The sequence below is a fragment of the Hippocampus guttulatus genome, chromosome 19 (assembly GCF_054856545.1).
Source record: "Hippocampus guttulatus isolate MCC_2025c chromosome 19, RoL_Hgut_1.0, whole genome shotgun sequence".
Classification (NCBI taxonomy): Eukaryota; Metazoa; Chordata; class Actinopteri; order Syngnathiformes; family Syngnathidae; genus Hippocampus; species Hippocampus guttulatus.
In genome coordinates this window covers 12,773,423-12,790,424 of record NC_141279.1, presented here as the reverse complement: position 1 = coordinate 12,790,424, position 17,002 = coordinate 12,773,423, and the positions used below count along the sequence as shown (strand labels likewise).

The following is a 17,002-nucleotide window of genomic DNA, read 5'->3' as shown; positions in this document are numbered from 1 at the left end:
AGACGAGGCGGAGGGTGAGGACGGCGAGGGACAGCAAGTTCACCTTCTCGTCTGCCGGCGACATGCACATTTAGCTCAGCCCAACAAGCTGCGCCTCTCGCATGTTCGATACTAACCTGGCACCAATGCGTCCTGGCACTGCCCTTGTCCACTGTCACCTGTGGCAGCAAAACAGGAAGCAGACGTGAGGTGGTGACTCCACTAAGATGACTGGAGGCCTCGCCTGACCCTCCTCACCTTCCTCGCACGTGTCGTTATGTGCGGTTGTCAGCAGTGCCACCTGGTTGTATAACGAGTCATCTGATATTCGCGCAGGACGAGACTCCTCGAACATGTGTCCTTTTCCCGGCTTCTCAGTGGCATTGCGTCGGCTGAAGCCGGTGGCGAGACACGCCGTCAGGTTGCTAGCCTCAAGTTTGTAGAAGGATGGCTCAGAGTCCTCCCCTAAAACACCAACCACATACTCACATTACAAGGGAAGTTGCGTCAAAAGTTTTCATGACCATAATATGGAATATAAATGACCAATCCAAGTGGCTCCCCTCACTCCTTTTAAAATCAAGACAGGGAAATGACTTTGTTGAAGCAGAAATTGACTCTCTGGGGTGTATGAGATTGGTGCATGCCAAGTGCATCCATTTAGCTGCAAGCTCTCCCCTTGCGGATGATATATTCGGCCGGGCATTTGACGTGGGCAAATGGAGAGCACCGTACAACCCTGTTCAAGCATCCATGGGGACCAAAATCACGAACGGCAATTTTTTTTCCAGTGTTCTATTTTTAGTTCAACACTAAATGAATCTGGAAATAAAACAATCATTTAGATTTTTTCCAGTGATCCACTTTGGGTTATGGTGTTTACTTGTCGCTTTGAAGAAACTTGCTGGTTCCTGACATGTCTAATATACAACAATGGCTTTCTTTTTTTGTTCGTGACAGAGTTTGTAAAAGATTCACACAAAGCATGTCAACATGTAACGAGCAAATCCCCAAATTTCATTTTATTGAGCCGCCAAATAGACTTTGCCATGTTTCTACTCACTAGGGTCAACGCTTAATCTGGTTCCACATCCAAACATCGACTAAACATTCAGATAATGTGAGGCTCAGACAAAACAAAACAAAAAATGAACTAGCAAATTTTCTGTTTCTGATTTTAATTCAAACTAAACTAATTAATTATCTTCCAAAAAATGAATAAATCCCACTTACGGGTTTCCACTGTCAATCTGATTCCACCTCCAAAAAGTAACCGGTAGTATCCTGTCACACATTAGTTACTTCCTTAACAAGAACCTCCTGAGATCTGTTGTGGAGTTGCAAACTCCATCAACTTCGTGGTGTGAAATAATGGACACAAAAAATGTATTTTATCTTGTTTTATCTCTTCTTTTTAAGGTAGTGACACAATTTGGGTTGCGATAAATTCAAGCCAAACTTACAAGTCTCCACAGTCAATCTGGTGCCGCTTCCAAAAAGTAATCTCCTGACACACGTCAGTTGGTCCCTCAACAAAAACCTCAAGAGAAACTTTGACAAGAACACACTCGGGATCCTTATGGTGGGGTCACAGCTATGGTGGTATTGTGGTTATTTCCCAGCCTGAAGGTCGTGGGTCCAATCCTGAGTCAGAGTGACCATGCTGAAGGGTCCTTGAGCATAATACCAAAGCCACAACTTGGTCCTGATGCTGATGAGGATTGTTCAACTGCTTTGAGTGCCTTGAAAAGCGCGATACCAGCAAAATCCCATTTGTTATTTACCTTACCTACAAATAAAATTTAGGGTCAGTGTACCAGTTATCTGCTCGTTACAACTGCATGTATGGGAAAATTTACCAGTTGCAACACTCAAACTAATTTCACAACAGCGGTCCACCTCTTCATAGCGGCATTACTCAGAGCAAGTTTCCTCATCCACTCGACTTTCATGTAATCCATGTCGACTGGACACCCTTCTTCAAGTGTCTGTGAAAGAAGATTTTCGGCAGAAGCAAACAACTGAATCTTTCCCCAAAAATTGAGTGGAGAAAGAAAAAGAAGTATTCACGAACAATGATGTCAATACAAGAGGTGGAAAATACAAGCTACCGAAAATATTAAGATCATCCTGATTTCCACTGTCATTCTTGTCCCGCCCCCGAAGACAATCTTGAAGCCTGCAGCAGCCTTCTTGCAACAACATCCATCCTGTGACACAAAGCTGCAACCACATTGGTCACGCCCACCACCTCTGGCTTCACTGTGCTGGCATCATGTTGCCTCTCTTCAAAGTTCCGCTCAAAAGTCATTCACTTCTATTTTAATGTTACCAGGTGGTCCCAAGTAATGGTACATACTACAGGAAAATGATACAGGATCCGACATTAACGGTGGCCCAATGGCCTTATGGTCCTGGACCAGTATGCCACTGTGGTCAGGCCACCACTGACATTCTAGATGCGGGCTCCGTAGTCCAGTACAAATTTCATGAATATTAAACTGAAATTCTTGCTTTTAAACTAGAGCTGTCAGTTTAGCGCGTTTTTATTGGCATTAATTTAAATGAATTTTAACGGGATTAAATTTTTTCTCGCGAGATTAACGCAGCATACGTCACAAGCGGATGTTACGTTGCTCTATAAATACACCAGAAACAAAACAACAAGCGCGCTGCAGAAGTCCACGCCCATGTCTGTTTTGCCAGCCACGGGAGCGCGAGACACCGAAAACGGATACTTAAAGAGTTTATGAATGGAAAGTTTACTTTTAAAAAGTTGCCAGATTGCTCCACTGACAAGACCAAAGTTACCTGTTCTTCTCTCTCTCTCTGTATCATACAGGTATACGATGTATGCCACTGACTATTTTGTGTGGAAGGTTACAGTGTTCTGTGTCCATATAAATAGAGCGGGTGGAGCTTCTCTGTGTTCGTCTGACAGTGACAGTGCGCCGCAGTGGTAGCGACCTAGCGAAAATAAAACGTCTCCAGTGTTGTCATCGAACCAAGTGTAGTCATCCGAAATTAGGTCTACACAAAACCATAGAGAGACTTCCGCGCAAGAAGGACCAACACAATCAACATAGCCTGACTGTGTTAGGGGGAGTGAATGGTTTGCCCCAGCAGCACGGGGGGAGTGCGTGCGCTTGTTTGTACGGCCGGCAGTTTTGAATACAGCGGCGCATAACGAACACTGGTGTCCAGTGTCTCGTTATTCTTCAACAAACATACAGAAACAGACTGTTGTGTTCAAAGCAAACTTGAGAAAAACGAAGTATGCAACCATGGTTTAAATGCACTATAGGCTGAGTACTAGTTTACCTTAGATGTGCACTTTATAATGTTATATTGCTCTGTTTTGATTTCATAAAAAAAGCTGTTAAAGCAGCTGTTGTGTGACAAAAAAATTTTTTCACTGTTGTTGATGGACAGTAATATTGTGTGAGAGATTATGTGTGAATAACTGCTCCAAGTGAAAAATGTTTATGTAAAATTGAAAATCGAAATTGTTATTTCAGTAAATATTTGCATTTGGCACACAGAAAACTGATTCATGATTCCATGTTGATGAGAGCATTAAAATGGGGAAAAATAGGACAAAAAATGTAAAAGGAAATTCTGAAACGATAAAAAAATGTGTGAGTAATGACGATTAATTTTTTAGTTCATTTGAGTTAATTTTGACAGTTGCATTTTTAATTAGATTAATATTTTAATCGTTTGACAGCTCTATTTTAAACAAAATAATGTATGATTTGAAAATTGAGTTTTTAGCTGTCAGGCGAGGCAATCAAACTGTCTCAAAAGCAAAGGATCTTTTGGGCTCTCGTCAGTCAAAAAATGTCTTGTTTGGGGTTCACAGAGACTTTTCAGTGAAAGATTCTTTGTTCAAAAGTAAGTGGCCACAATAAACAACCAAAACATATGCTGGTGCGTGCTAAATTATTTCCCACAACAATATGTACTGGCTCGAACAAGAAATAAGATCAGAAAAAATATTTTTTATCCGGATCTGGACTTTAATCACAGTCACAACAAGCTAACTTATTAGTACTATTTGCTTGCCTGGCCACAAGGAATCAGAAAATAATAATAAAAATACGTAGAACAAAAAGCGCTTGCGAAGGCAAGGTACAAGAGAACAATGAGAATACACAAACGAAATATCACAAGTCCAATCACGTGAAACCAAATATCAAGATTGATAAAAAAAGAACATTGAAGATGAGAGTGACTATGAAAGGCACTGAGCGGTCACACGTTTCCTGCTTTCCGTCTCACCGAGTGCCAGCTTGCCACATGCCAAAAGGTCGGCGAGTATCGAAAGTGACAGGAAGCAGGTGCACCTGCATATCGAGATGATTATGGACATACAGTATTTACTTTAATATTCGTGTCAGCTTATGTTATATTCTCATTTTATGTTTGAGCATCATATTATTTCATGTTAAGATTACCTAAATTGCATTCTGTTGTTTAATTGCTTCGAGATGATTTTATGTTGATAGATTCTGATTGGCTGTTGAAGTCAGGGAAAGCAGGAAGTGATTTTAGTTGTGAAGAGTGTGTTCTCAAACGTGCTGCGGGGCAGACGTCTTTTTTTTTTCTTTTCAATAAAACTGCATTCAAAGGATTCCATCGCTCTTTTTGGCAAAAAGGTTACAAATGCTCTGTCGTACTTCCGTCATCTTTTCTTTTGTCGGAGACTGGACTGTCTCGGAGTTGTTTGTGTTGTTTGTTCCTCTGTGTGTGTTCACCCCCCCCCCCCCCCCAATAGAATTTATTTTGTGATTTCTTCTCTTGATTTTCTGTTTGGCGCATTATGTTTGCTTTTATGAGTGTCATTGAAGTCATCGTTGATTTACGTTTTCGGGGGCGGTCATTGAATGCCTCTCGAGCAGACCGAGAAGGAGAAGTATGTGCCTGTACAGTAATTGCTTGAGTTGTGTATGTTTTAAAAAGAACCAACACGACAGCTCTTTCTCATTTTGCACCGCTGCAGAAACTGCCGTGTCAACGCAAGTGGGGCTGCACGTGTCATGATTCGGTTTAGGGACCAACAGGTGGCACTGTAGGGCTCGCCCGGCAGCTGCACACCTGTTGGCCATTTGGTAATTAGTCGTATAAAAGGACTCCTGCCCGAACACTCGGTGTCGGGTCATTGTTGCTTCTTGCTACTGTCATGTGTTTTGCTGTTTGCTCTTGGTTTCTGTCATGTTTAGTTCATTGTTATGTTTTGTTTGTTTGTTTGTTTATTGAACATAAAACATATATACAGTAATAATTTGACAGAAAATAAGGTAGATAAAAAAAGTAAAAGAAAGAAATCAATCTTCATTCAACACAGTTATTATGTTCAAGGGAGTAGGAAGAAGTAAAAAACTTATCTAGTCCTACCCCGTTATGTGATTGTATCTAATAAATCATTTTTATATCAATCAGAAAAGAAAAAAGTAAGAAGAAAGAAGTCTCCATTAAGGCTCATACTTTACCCTTATAACCGTGATATTTTTACAACTTTTGGTTTGTATCGGGATTATATACTTCCACACCCTGACACTCTTGTGTCAATTTTCTCTTGTATTCATAATGGATATTTATATACCTTTCTCTATTTATCAACTTAGTTCTGATTTATCATTATATTTAATGTTTTGAATTTATCATTTTAACTCTGATTGATGTAGGTTGTTTGTACTCTTTTTTTGAATTTGTTTTTGAACTCAGCAAGCGATTTACTCATTTTCAGGTCCGTTTCGAGATTATTCCACAGATTAACACCTTTGATAGATACACTTCTTTGCTTGATGTTTGTTCTTGTTTTGAGTTTTTTGAATAAGTTGGTACCTCTTAAATCATAGCTGCTTTCTCGAATTTCGAAAAACTTCTGAATGTTTTGGCAGAGCAGGCTATTGTGTGCTTCGTACATTAATTGGGCGATTTTAAAGTCAACCAGGTCATAAAATTTCATCGTATTTAATTTGATAAATAGTGGATTTGTGGGTTCCGTATATTTTGATCTATTAATAATTCGAATTGCTTTTTTTTGTAGGTTGAGAATAGGGAGTGTGTTTGTTTTGCAGGCATTTCCCCATATTTCCACACAGTAGGTCATATATGGTAATAATAATGAAGTGTATAATGTGTACAAAGATCTCTTATTTAGCACTTCCTTGGTTTTGTAGAGGATCCCTACGGTTTTGGCTATTTTTCTTTTTACGTTATCGATATGTGGCTTCCAACATAGTTTTGAGTCTATTACTAATCCGAGAAACTTGGTTTCATACGCTCTTTCTATCTCAATTGAGTTTACCATAATTTTAGCTTGGTGTTTGATTGGTCTTGTGCCAAAAACAATTAACTTCGATTTTTTCAGGTTAAGTGACAATTTATTTCTGTCGAACCAGTTTTTTAATTTGTTTAATTCGTTTTCTACGGTTGTCAGGAGCTGTTTCAGATTTATTCCAGAACAGTAGAAAGTTGTATCATCAGCAAATAGGACACATTTAAATTGTTTTGAGACCTTGCAGATATCATTTATATATAAGATGAATAGTTTTGGACCAAGCACTGACCCCTGAGGAACTCCGTGAGTGATTTTCAGTTGATTCGTTTTTTTATTGTTGAGTTGCACGTACTGATATCTGTTTTCTAAATAACTTTTTATCCATTTATAAGCTACACCTCTAATGCCATATCTTTCTAGTTTTTTCAATAATATACTGTGATCTATTGTGTCAAAAGCTTTTTTTAGATCTAGGAAAACCCCAACAGTAAATTCTTTGTTGTCTATATTAGTGGCTATTGCTTCCACAAACTCCATAACTGCCATTGAGGTGGTCCGTTTTTCCCTGAAGCCATATTGATTCTCACTTAACAGCGCATGCTTTTGTATAAAGCTATCAAGTCTGCGAGAAAATAGTTTTTCTAATATTTTTGAAAATTGTGGTAGTAGTGATATTGGTCTATAATTTGTAAACCGATGTCTTTCTCCACTTTTATAGATTGGAATAACTTTAGCAATTTTCATTTTTGATGGAAAGATACCAGCTTTGAATGACAGGTTGCATATGTGCGTGAAAGGTCGCACTACATATTCTATAATCTGCTTTATTATTGTCATGTCAATATTAAAGCAATCAGTTGACTTTTTATTTTTAAAAGTTTTTATAATATTTGATACTTCTTCTTGTTTTACAGCAGTAAGGAACATCGTGGAGGAGTTTTTTTCTACATATCTATCTATTTCAAACAAGTTTGTTGGATCAGGAATTTGTTTTGCTAGGTTACTGCCGATGTTGACAAAATACTCATTAAATTCAGTTGCTATTTCTGCAGTTTTTTCCAAAATAGTATTTTTGCCTTTGATAAAATACTCTGGATAATACATTTTTTTAGGACTATTTCTGATTACTTGGTTAAGTATCTTCCATATTTCTTGTGTGTTACTTTTATTCTGCTCTAATAGTGCATGATAATGATCTCTTTTACTGGTTCTTATAATATTTACTAGTTTATTTTTATAGGTCTTATATTTTTTTTCTGCTTCTTCAGTTCTCAATTTTAAAAACAATTTATATAAATTGTTTTTCTTTTTACATGCGTTTTCTATGCCTTTCGTTATCCATGGCTTACTTGGGTCTTTATACTTTTTGGAGACTTTAGTTAATGGAAAATGTTTATCATATAAAGAGATTATGGTAGACTGAAATACTTCAAACGCTGTATTTGGGTCTTCGTTTGAGTAGACCTCGGTCCAGTTTTGTTTTTCTAGGTCTTGCTTAAAGGCGTCGGTGGAGCGTTGGGTTCTTAGTCTTATTTCTGTTATGTGAGTTGTTGACTTAGCTTTTCTATCAAAATAATTATGAAAAACTGCAAAAACAGGTAGGTGGTCACTTATGTCATTAATGAGAAGTCCACTTTCCATTTTATGGTCAATCTTATTTATAAATATGTTATCTATTAATGTGGCCGTGTCAACTGTTATTCTGCTAGGTTTCAGGATTACTGGGAAAAAGCTGTTGCTGTACATAGTATTTATGAAGTCGGTTGTTTTTTTTGTGTCCATTTGGGTTTAATAAGTCAATGTTAAAGTCACCACATATTATTCGTGTTTTCTTATCGTTGTTGTAACTGAGCATATCTGTTAGTTTTTTATTGAATGTGTCAATACATGATCCTGGTGTCCTATAGATGCAACTTATGATGATATTTGATGCCTTTTTATTATGTATTTCAATGGTTAGACATTCCATTAGGTTTTCTATTGTGTTTGTCAATCTCTCGATTTTACTGCATTTAAGTGCTTTGTCTACATATATTGCAACCCCCCCTCCTTTTTTGTTTTCCCTATTAGTTGCAAACATTTCATAACCTTCTATTTCCATTTCAGTTGTTTTATCTTCATCAAGCCAAGTTTCTGATATGGCAATTATTTTAAATTTATTGAATTTAGTCAGGTATTCTTTGATTTTTGTGAAGTTTTTATAGAGACTTCTACTGTTTAAGTGTATTACTGAAAGTGCATTTTCCAATTTTATATTAGTGTTGAATTGTTCATCCAGGTAATAGTCAGAGTTTGTTACCCTTTGTTTGTTCTGGAAGAAGTTGTTGTCTGGGTCCAAATTGTTCTCAGGATCGAATGGCTTATAGTCAATATCTTCAAAGGGTTGGAAGTCCATGTTTTTGGGATGTGAATTTCCCGCTCCCACGCGGTCGTCGCTGGCTCCCTCGCGGTCGTCGTTGGTTCCCTCGCTGTCGTCGCTCGCTCTCTCGCCGTCATCACTGGCTCCCTCGCGGTTGCTGGCTGGACGTCTCCTGGGTCCCTCGTGGTCGCTGGCTCCCTTGCGGTCGTCGCCGACTCCCTCACGCTCGCTGGCTGGCTGCCTCCCGGCTCTCTCACGCGCGCTGGCTGGTTGTCTCCCGGCTCCCTCGCGGTCACTGGCTCCCCTGCAGTCGTCGCTGGTTTCCTCTCGGTCGTCTCTGGCTCCCTTGCGGTCGTCGCTGGCTCCCTCGCGGTGGTCGCTGGCTGGTTGTCTCCTGGCTTCCTCGCGGTCGCTGGCTTCCCTGCAGTCGTCGCTGGCTTCCTCGCGGTCATCACTGGCTCCCTCACATTCGGTCGTCGCTGGCTCCCTCGCGGTTGGTCGGTCTTGAAAAAGTTATTGTCCGGGTCCAAGTTGTTCTCAGGGTCAAATGTCTTGTGGTCAGTAGGGTTGGAAGTCATCAAAGGGTTGGAAGGGTCATCAAAGGGTTCGAAGTCCATGTTTTTGGTATGTGAATTTCCTGCTTCAGTAGGGTCAGAGTTTATATCTTCGGGTGGTGAATAATTCTCAGTATGCTGCTTGATGGTGTTGAACTCGAGCCTGTTGTGTTGGAGTACTGGTGCGGGGGTGGACGATAAGTTTGTCATGTCTTAAGTAGGCAGTTTCCCCTCTGTCACGTGCAGCTTTTAATTTTGGGAGGAGCTCTTTTCTTTTTTGTCGTACGGCATCTGTAAAGTCTTCGTTGATGTAGATGTTGGAGCCTTTTAAGTATTTTGCTTTTTGTAGGATCCTTGATCTGTCCTTGTATTTGAGAAATTTCACCACAACTGGCCTCGGACGAGGTCTTCCAGGTTCTTGTCTTCCTGTGCGGTGAGCTCTCTCCACCTCAATTTGCCCCTGTATCAGCAGCTTCTCCTTGAGGATTTTTTGAACTTTTTCCTCTGTTTCAGTCCACGTTTCTCCCGGTTTTTCCTCAATTCCATCATTTACCAAGTTGTTTCTTCTTGACTGTCCTTCCAAGTAGTCCATCTTGTCTGTTAATACAAGCATGCCGTCACATATTTTGTAGAATTCTGTTTGCATGTCTTTGGAATGGCCAGTTTGACAGATTAGATTTTTTTTAATGTCGTCTACCTCTTTTTGGGTAAAGTTGATGCTGGCTTTTATTTCTTGGACTTCCCTGGTAAAAGTGTCAAGTCGTGAGTTTGTTGAGTCTATTATCATCTTGACAAATCCTTTGAAATTTTCCTGTTGTTGTTGCAAGAGCGCCGTAAAAAGCTCTTTTTGTTGCTGGAGTAATTCGTTTACTTGAGTGAGGGTCAGGAAATCCTCATCCTGCTTTGTGTCTTGCTTCTGTTTGGGTGGCATTTTGTCGGGTCTCGTTGCTAGCCAGTTGTATGCTAGTTTGTGACGTGTCCAGTGGGCTTGCTGCTGGGTGTTTCTAACGTGGCAAGTGGGGTTGCCGGCTCCCTCACGCTCGCTGGCGTTCGGCTGGTTGGTCTCTGGTGGTGGGTTCCAGCTGCGTAGCGACTTTTCGCAATTAGCTTCCGTGCTAACGTCCGCGGTTAGCTTCCGTGCTAACGAGCTAGCGTTTCGTCCAACCCCCTCTTCACGTCGCCAATTTCTACACATGCGCTGCCACCATGTTTCGCTCTGTTCTTTACTTTCAAATGTGGGAAAGCTTCACACGAGAGAAATGTTGACTTTGCTGTTGCTGCTCCTTCTTTCCGCTCTGCAATGCGTAGCAACTCACACTTCCTCGTAGCTCTGTGGCCCTTCCTCCTGGATTGCAGTGTGCACCTGCTTTAGCTTTAGTCATGGTTTTTTTGTTTGATACTTTGGACTTTGTGTGTTTGGGATTTAGTTTTCTTTATTTTAATACAATTCTTCAAATACACCCTGCTCCTGCCTGCTTTTTGGGGTCCACCACCACCTCGCATACGTGACAGAATGACCCGACCACCTGGACCCCGCAGGTACCAAGGACTGGTCCCTGTTCCACCATGTGCCTGGCGGAGCGCGTCTGCGGCCGACACCCCTTTCCCCTTTCAGGCAGCGCTGGGGATGCGGCTGTCCTGTTTTCGTCTCGTCAAGCCGCATCTACGGTGGGCCGAGCCCTGTCCGCGTCTATGTTGAGCCGAGGCTCGTCACGTGTCTGTTGGAGCTGAGTCGCATTCACGTCGATGACGAGCCGTGCCACGTCCACGCCCACGTCAGGCCGAGCCCCTGTTCACGTCCGGCTGTCCCCCGTTACGTCGAGCTCCGTCCACATCAGGCCACGCCCAGCCAAAAGGATTGCCGTCGCTTTTGTTCCTGTTCCCTGGCGAGGTGAAGGTCACCGTCGCTTATAGTTCCTGTTTTGCGGCGAGGCAAGGATTGCCGTCGCTTTTAGTTCCTGTTCCCCGGCGAGGCAAGCTTTTGGACAACTTTGGGACGTCTGGGATCCGTCCCTTGAGGGAGGGGTACTGTCATGATTCGGTTTAGGGACCAACAGGTGGCACTGGAGGGCTCCCCCGGCAGCTGCACACCTGTTGGTCATTTGGTAATTAGTTGTTGACTCCTGCCCGAACACTCGGTGTCGGGTCATTGTTGCTTCTTGCTACTGTCATGTGTTTTGCTGTTTGCTCTTAGTTTCTGTCATGTTTAGTTCATTATGTTTTAGCTTTAGTCATGCTTTTTTGTTTGATACTTTGGACTTTGTTTGGGATTTAGTTTTCTTTGTTTTAATACAATTCTTCAAATACACCCTGCTCCTCCCTCCTGCCTGCTTTTTGGGGTCCACCACCACCTTGCTACGTGACAGCACGGGGGTTAACACGCTTCTCTTTCGTCAGTGGCTTTGTCCGTGTGAACGCTCCACAAAATTTGCTCCGATGTAAGATATATCGCAACAAAATACATCGGTGCAGCACCGAAGCAAATGTCTGCCATGTGAACACCCCTACTCAGAGCACAATATTTAAAAATAACTTGAACTTGCAAAACAAAAATATATAAAATAATTTGTGCTGATTTCTTTTTTTATCAAAGATGTCTGGATTAATGATTACAATGAGCACATTTTGCAATGCACAGCTTTTCGAAGCGAGGTTTGAAGCAGGACACAGCAACTCTTGGCTCCTGCTCAATGTGTAGCCGGGACCTGTGTTTTAGTTCACTGAAAGAGCAGTCACGAAGCGTAATGATTGTTGGCAATATTCGGCACGTTTTCACTGAAAAAACTCAAGCGGCTTATCAGCATGATTGGGGTGTAATGTTTTGAAGTGACGCCTTAATTTATTTGGCTTCATGCTGTCCGCTACCAACATTTTTAGACACAGTAAACACACCGATCTATCTTTCCTCGTCTGCCAACGTAGTCATACAGTGAAAGCAAGCGCTACATATGCCTCGTCATATTACCTCCCTTCGAATGCTCCCTGCGCAAACTCTGCCAATGAGAGTGCCACTGCCCCTAATGTAGTGGAGGTGCCGCTGCACTTTATTCTAGGACAGTTAAAAAAAAATAAAAATAAAAAAATAAAAATGCACGTTCCCCGAGGTCAAATGCACCCGCCTTGACGGAGCCTCTGGGGGGGGGGGGGGGGGGGGGGTGCGCCCCACTATTAGAGAAGCACTAGTTTAATGCAACATGTGACCTCTACCCAAATTTTCAATGAGTATTCCCAACTCAAATTTGTCCTATTTTGAACAGACCTAACTTCAGATCAGAAAGAAGGAGAGGACATTGAAATACTAGAAGGAATCCATATGGAGTCTGAACTCAGATGAGCAAAGGAGCACATCTGAGACTCATGACAGAGTGAGCGGCAAGTAGAATCGAAAAATCATCCTCAGTGAGTTACAAAGTACATTTTTAGGCCCGCTGGGCCACAACGGGACAAGACAATATCCTCCTTGAGCACGAAAACAGCCTGTTGTCACGCTAAGTTGCAGCTCTGCGACAGTTTGACCCATTTCTTCCTGTGAGGCCACACCCCCAATGTATGTTCCGAGATGAGGCGGTTGCAAGAGTTTTTGTGCAGGCATGCCAGTGGATGTGTCAGCGTGGGCTCCAGGGCGCAGTAGAAGACTCCCGAGTCGCTGGGCTTCACGCGCTCGATACGCAGAGGAGCTTGCTGAGCGCTGGCGTCCATGCTGCAGCGATACCTGTCAGCGTACTTCTCTGCCGTCTTGCCTTGATCGATCTTAAATCGGCTTAGGATGAACTCGGGTGCTGCGTTGGCTTCTTGTTTGTACCAGAAGATGTCGTCGTTGCTCACCAATGTTTCATAGCTGCAGTCCAGCGTCACTGTTGCACTCTCCAGTCTCCGGACGTCCCCTTCGGGCTTATGCACTCTCTGGCCGCTGCTTCCTGTCACAAATAGGCAACAAATGTGGTCAGAAATCAGTTGAAAGTGGCGTTGGCCTCAGATGACCTTACCAAGACTCCAAGCAGCCATCAGCACACATAAAAGCGCCCGATTCATGTCTGCACCCCCTGTCTGCATGAATGCTGACTTCTGGCTGAGGAGGCGGGGCCTTCATTTCCTGAGGCAGTGTCATCACACCCGCACATTGGAAGTCTGGCGCTGCTGTGAGAAGAGGAAGAGGTTCCGCCTGAGTCGCAGCAGTGCACTGTGGTTCTTGTGGCTCTTCTACATGTCATCTTTGACCTTGTCTGCATCTTCTTCTTGGGAACACTGGCCGAGAAGCGGTGGCGGAGGGGAATAGCAGGCTTCCTCTGGTACACAAACGGGTCCCGACAAGTTTCCCTCAAATATCACAATGTGGTCTTTTGATGATGTCACACCACTGTGACAAGAAATCCATTTTAATAACATACACACTATAGATATTTTTTTCCTTCACACATCCCGCTGATTTGTGATTGGATGATCATGAATGCAGAGGTGGTACTTCCACCCACATATGCAACAGTTCACGCCTTCAGGCGCGCTAGGAATGTCACGAGTTTTCAGATCACAGCAATGATCACCATTGTCAATGATGGTTACACAGTGGGAGAAGAACAAGATATATACAAACGCTCGTCCGTGCCAAGACGACCAGGGTATCAAAAATAGTATGGAAATAGAGGTCATTCTTTGATGAAAATTACGGATGAAATTCGAAATTGTCGGCGTAAACGAGCAACTATCACTCAAGATTGAACTCCATTTCTTTAATACATTTTGGCAAACAACATCATGACATTTTGCACATATTGAATTCTTCCTTCCCCATTGTTTATCAAAATTTTTTTTGAATCAATCCATGTCAACAATCCCTTGGAGAGAGAGGGAAAAAAAGCTCTCAAAATCACAGATCAGACTTCAAATGTGGGGCAAAACATTTCCAACCGAAAGCATCACTGACTTTGGGTTGTAACGCGAGGGGTGAGCGGAATGATTCACAGAGGAATTTGACTCCTGGTCCAAAGGAAAGGAAACAAATTCATGTTGTCAGACAAACGTGACCAAGCCTAAGGATTGGTTTTGCCTAGCTGAGTGTTCCTAAGAGATTCGGAAAAGGAAATGAATCTTTCATGAGTGTCCACTTGAACTCGGATCCTCATGATGGAATGTAGGCTCCGGATAGGTCTGCAAACCCTTTGAACTCACCACCAAACAATCCAATGCCATATGCGGCCATGCAATTTGGCGAACAAGGGTCCCCCCAGGCCACCCCCAGTCTCCAATAAGTGCTTTCTCCTACCTCAACATCCCAAGTGTGCGTTCCTGATGCCAAAGCGGAACGACACACTATGTACCATTCAAACCTCTCTGGATTCTTTGGATGCAAATGTATTTTCCCAAAACTCAAGCTGGTCAGATCTGCCGACAGACTGGTTTGGTTTGGTTTGTTTATTGAACATAAAACATACAGTATACAGTAATAATTTGACAGAAAATAAGGTAGATAAAATAGTAAAAAGAAAGAAATCAGTCTTCATTCAACACAGTTATCATGTTCAAGGGAGTAGGAAGAAGTAAAAAACTTATCTAGTCCTACCCCGTGATGTGTTTATATCTAATAAATAATTTTTATATCAATCAGAAAAGAAAAGAAGAGTTCCGCATCGGCCATGTTCAGGTCCAGGATGATGGGGTCCTGTCCCGCTTTGTATTCAATGTGCAGGGAGTGACAAAAAAAAACAAAAACACAATGAGGTCACTGAAACAAAGAACCTGTCAAACTGGCTCCACCACACTACAACACTATGAAAACTATCCAATATTTAGGATTTTTCTTTTGTCCCAGTCTCATGGACTTAACCCTGGAGAACCCAAGAACCCTTTTCTTTGGAAAATGATGAATAAGATATTAAATGACTACTAAATGTTCACTGAACACCAAAATGTTTTTTCAAATATTGAATTATTTAATCCTAATTTTCGATTAGGGCCAAATTTGACCCTTTGGGATTTAAGGGTCGCATCTGAGTATCAGAATTTATAGGGGCCAAATTTGACCCCATGGGTTCTCCAGGGTTTTAATGAAATTGTGGTTTAAAGTTTGGATGGGCCTCAGAAAATGGACAAAAGCTTTTTTTTTTTTCCTTTCTATTTTGTTTTGTGTGCAATAAGCTTGGCAGTGATGAATTACTGTCAAAATTATTTTGACACTTGTACTTCACTGTCACTGTGTCTTGGTCATTGTTCACTTTTAATGTAATGTCCTTCAGTGTCGTAGGATGCACACGGTCACAGATGCAATCTGTTCTCTTTTTAAAAAAACAAAACGGGAGACACGGACCAGAAAACCTGTCAGGAATCCAAAAAAAATTTACCGGCCATTCTTTTTTGTCTCATGCTGTGTACTACTGTATTTCAATTTTAGGAATAAATGTCAAAAATCCAACTGTGAACAGACTATTTCCTGACTACAAAGAGAATAAGGCTGCATTTTACTTTTAGTGCTTCTATTTTAAGCACAGATTCCGATCAATAAAAAAACCAAAACTCTCTTCCGGTAAACAAACGATTCAATTGGCTCATTGTGGTCACGTGATTATACAACAGCGGCGGACTCAGTCTATGACAGCGGCCTGAGGGATTCATGTGGAGAGGACTATGCATTTGGATTGTACATGTGCAATATGTAGATGGAGTTTGATGTCGTTTCGCTACTTTTGTCATTTTATTGCAGTTTGATTTGCCAAGGAGGCTGCCATTACACTGGTGAGCAGCATCAGCTGTCGTTGGCCTCCTAGTTGACATCTGAGCTGCACTGTCAACATAACAGAGCAGAGTGAAGTAAAAAAACGAGACAATACAAAAGCATCCTCGAGCACAGCCTCTTGTCACGCTGAGTTGCAGCTCTTGCTACAGTAAGACCAATCAACATCGGTGAGGCCACGCCCCCAATGTCACTCATGAGATGAGGCGGGTGCAGGTGTTTTTGTGCAGGCACGCCAGTGAATGTGTCAGCGTGGGCTGCAGGGCGCAGAAGAAGACTCCCGAGTCGCTGGGCTTCACGTGTTCGATATGCAGAGGAGCTTGCCGAGCGCTGGCGACCATGCTGCAGCGAAACCTGTCAGCGTATTTTTCTCCCTTCTTGCCCTGACCGAACTGAGATGTGCTCAGGATGAAGTCCGGCAATGAGTTCACTTCTTGTTTGTACCAGAAGATGTAGTCGCTGTTCCCCGCTCTGTCATAGCTGCAGCCGAGCGTCACTGCTTCACCCTTCACGGCGTGGACGTCCCGTTCTGGCTGGTGCACCGGCTGGCCGCCGATTCCTGTCACAAAAAGGCAACAAAAGCGATCAGACCTCAGTGGAAAGCGGCAGTGACTTCACATCTCGACCTTACCCAGACTCCAAGCAGCCGTCAGCACACATACAAGCGCCCGACTCATGTCTGCACTCGCAGTGTGCGTAAACGCTGACTTAGTTGCAGAGGGGCAGGGCCTTTCTGAAGTAGTGACATCACACATGCACAACGGAGGTCGTGTATTGCTGTGAGGCGGAGCAGCGCACTGTGGTTCGCGTGAATGTCATATTTGTCTTGATTTTAATCACACTAATTTACAGCAAATATTAAAGTAAATATGTGCATAATCATCTCGATATGCAGGTGCACCTGCTTCCTGTCACTTTCGAGACTCGCCGACCTTCCGGCACGTGGCGAGCTGCCACTCGGCAAGACGGAAAGCAGAAAACGTGTGACTGTTCGGTCCGTTTCATAGTCGCTCTCGTTTTCAATGTTTTTTTTTAATCGATCTTGATATTTGGTTTCACGTTATTGGACTTGAGATATTTATTTTGTGTATTCCCGGTTT

The 17,002-nt window shown here is 42.5% G+C and overlaps 1 pseudogene and 2 gene segments (V, D, J or C); 1 reads left to right on the top strand and 2 right to left on the bottom strand.

Moving 5' to 3' along the window:
* The window catches only part of LOC147190296 (uncharacterized), a 110,538-nt pseudogene that overhangs the window by 39,826 nt on the left and 53,710 nt on the right, over nucleotides 1-17,002 (top strand).
* LOC147190300 (T cell receptor alpha variable 19-like) lies at nucleotides 12,338-13,312 on the bottom strand. The segment is given in 2 exon segments: nucleotides 12,338-13,095; nucleotides 13,165-13,312. Coding segments are annotated over 2 exon segments (501 nt in total).
* Nucleotides 15,137-16,627, bottom strand: LOC147190299 (T cell receptor alpha variable 13-1-like). The segment is given in 2 exon segments: nucleotides 15,137-16,461; nucleotides 16,534-16,627. Coding segments are annotated over 2 exon segments (411 nt in total).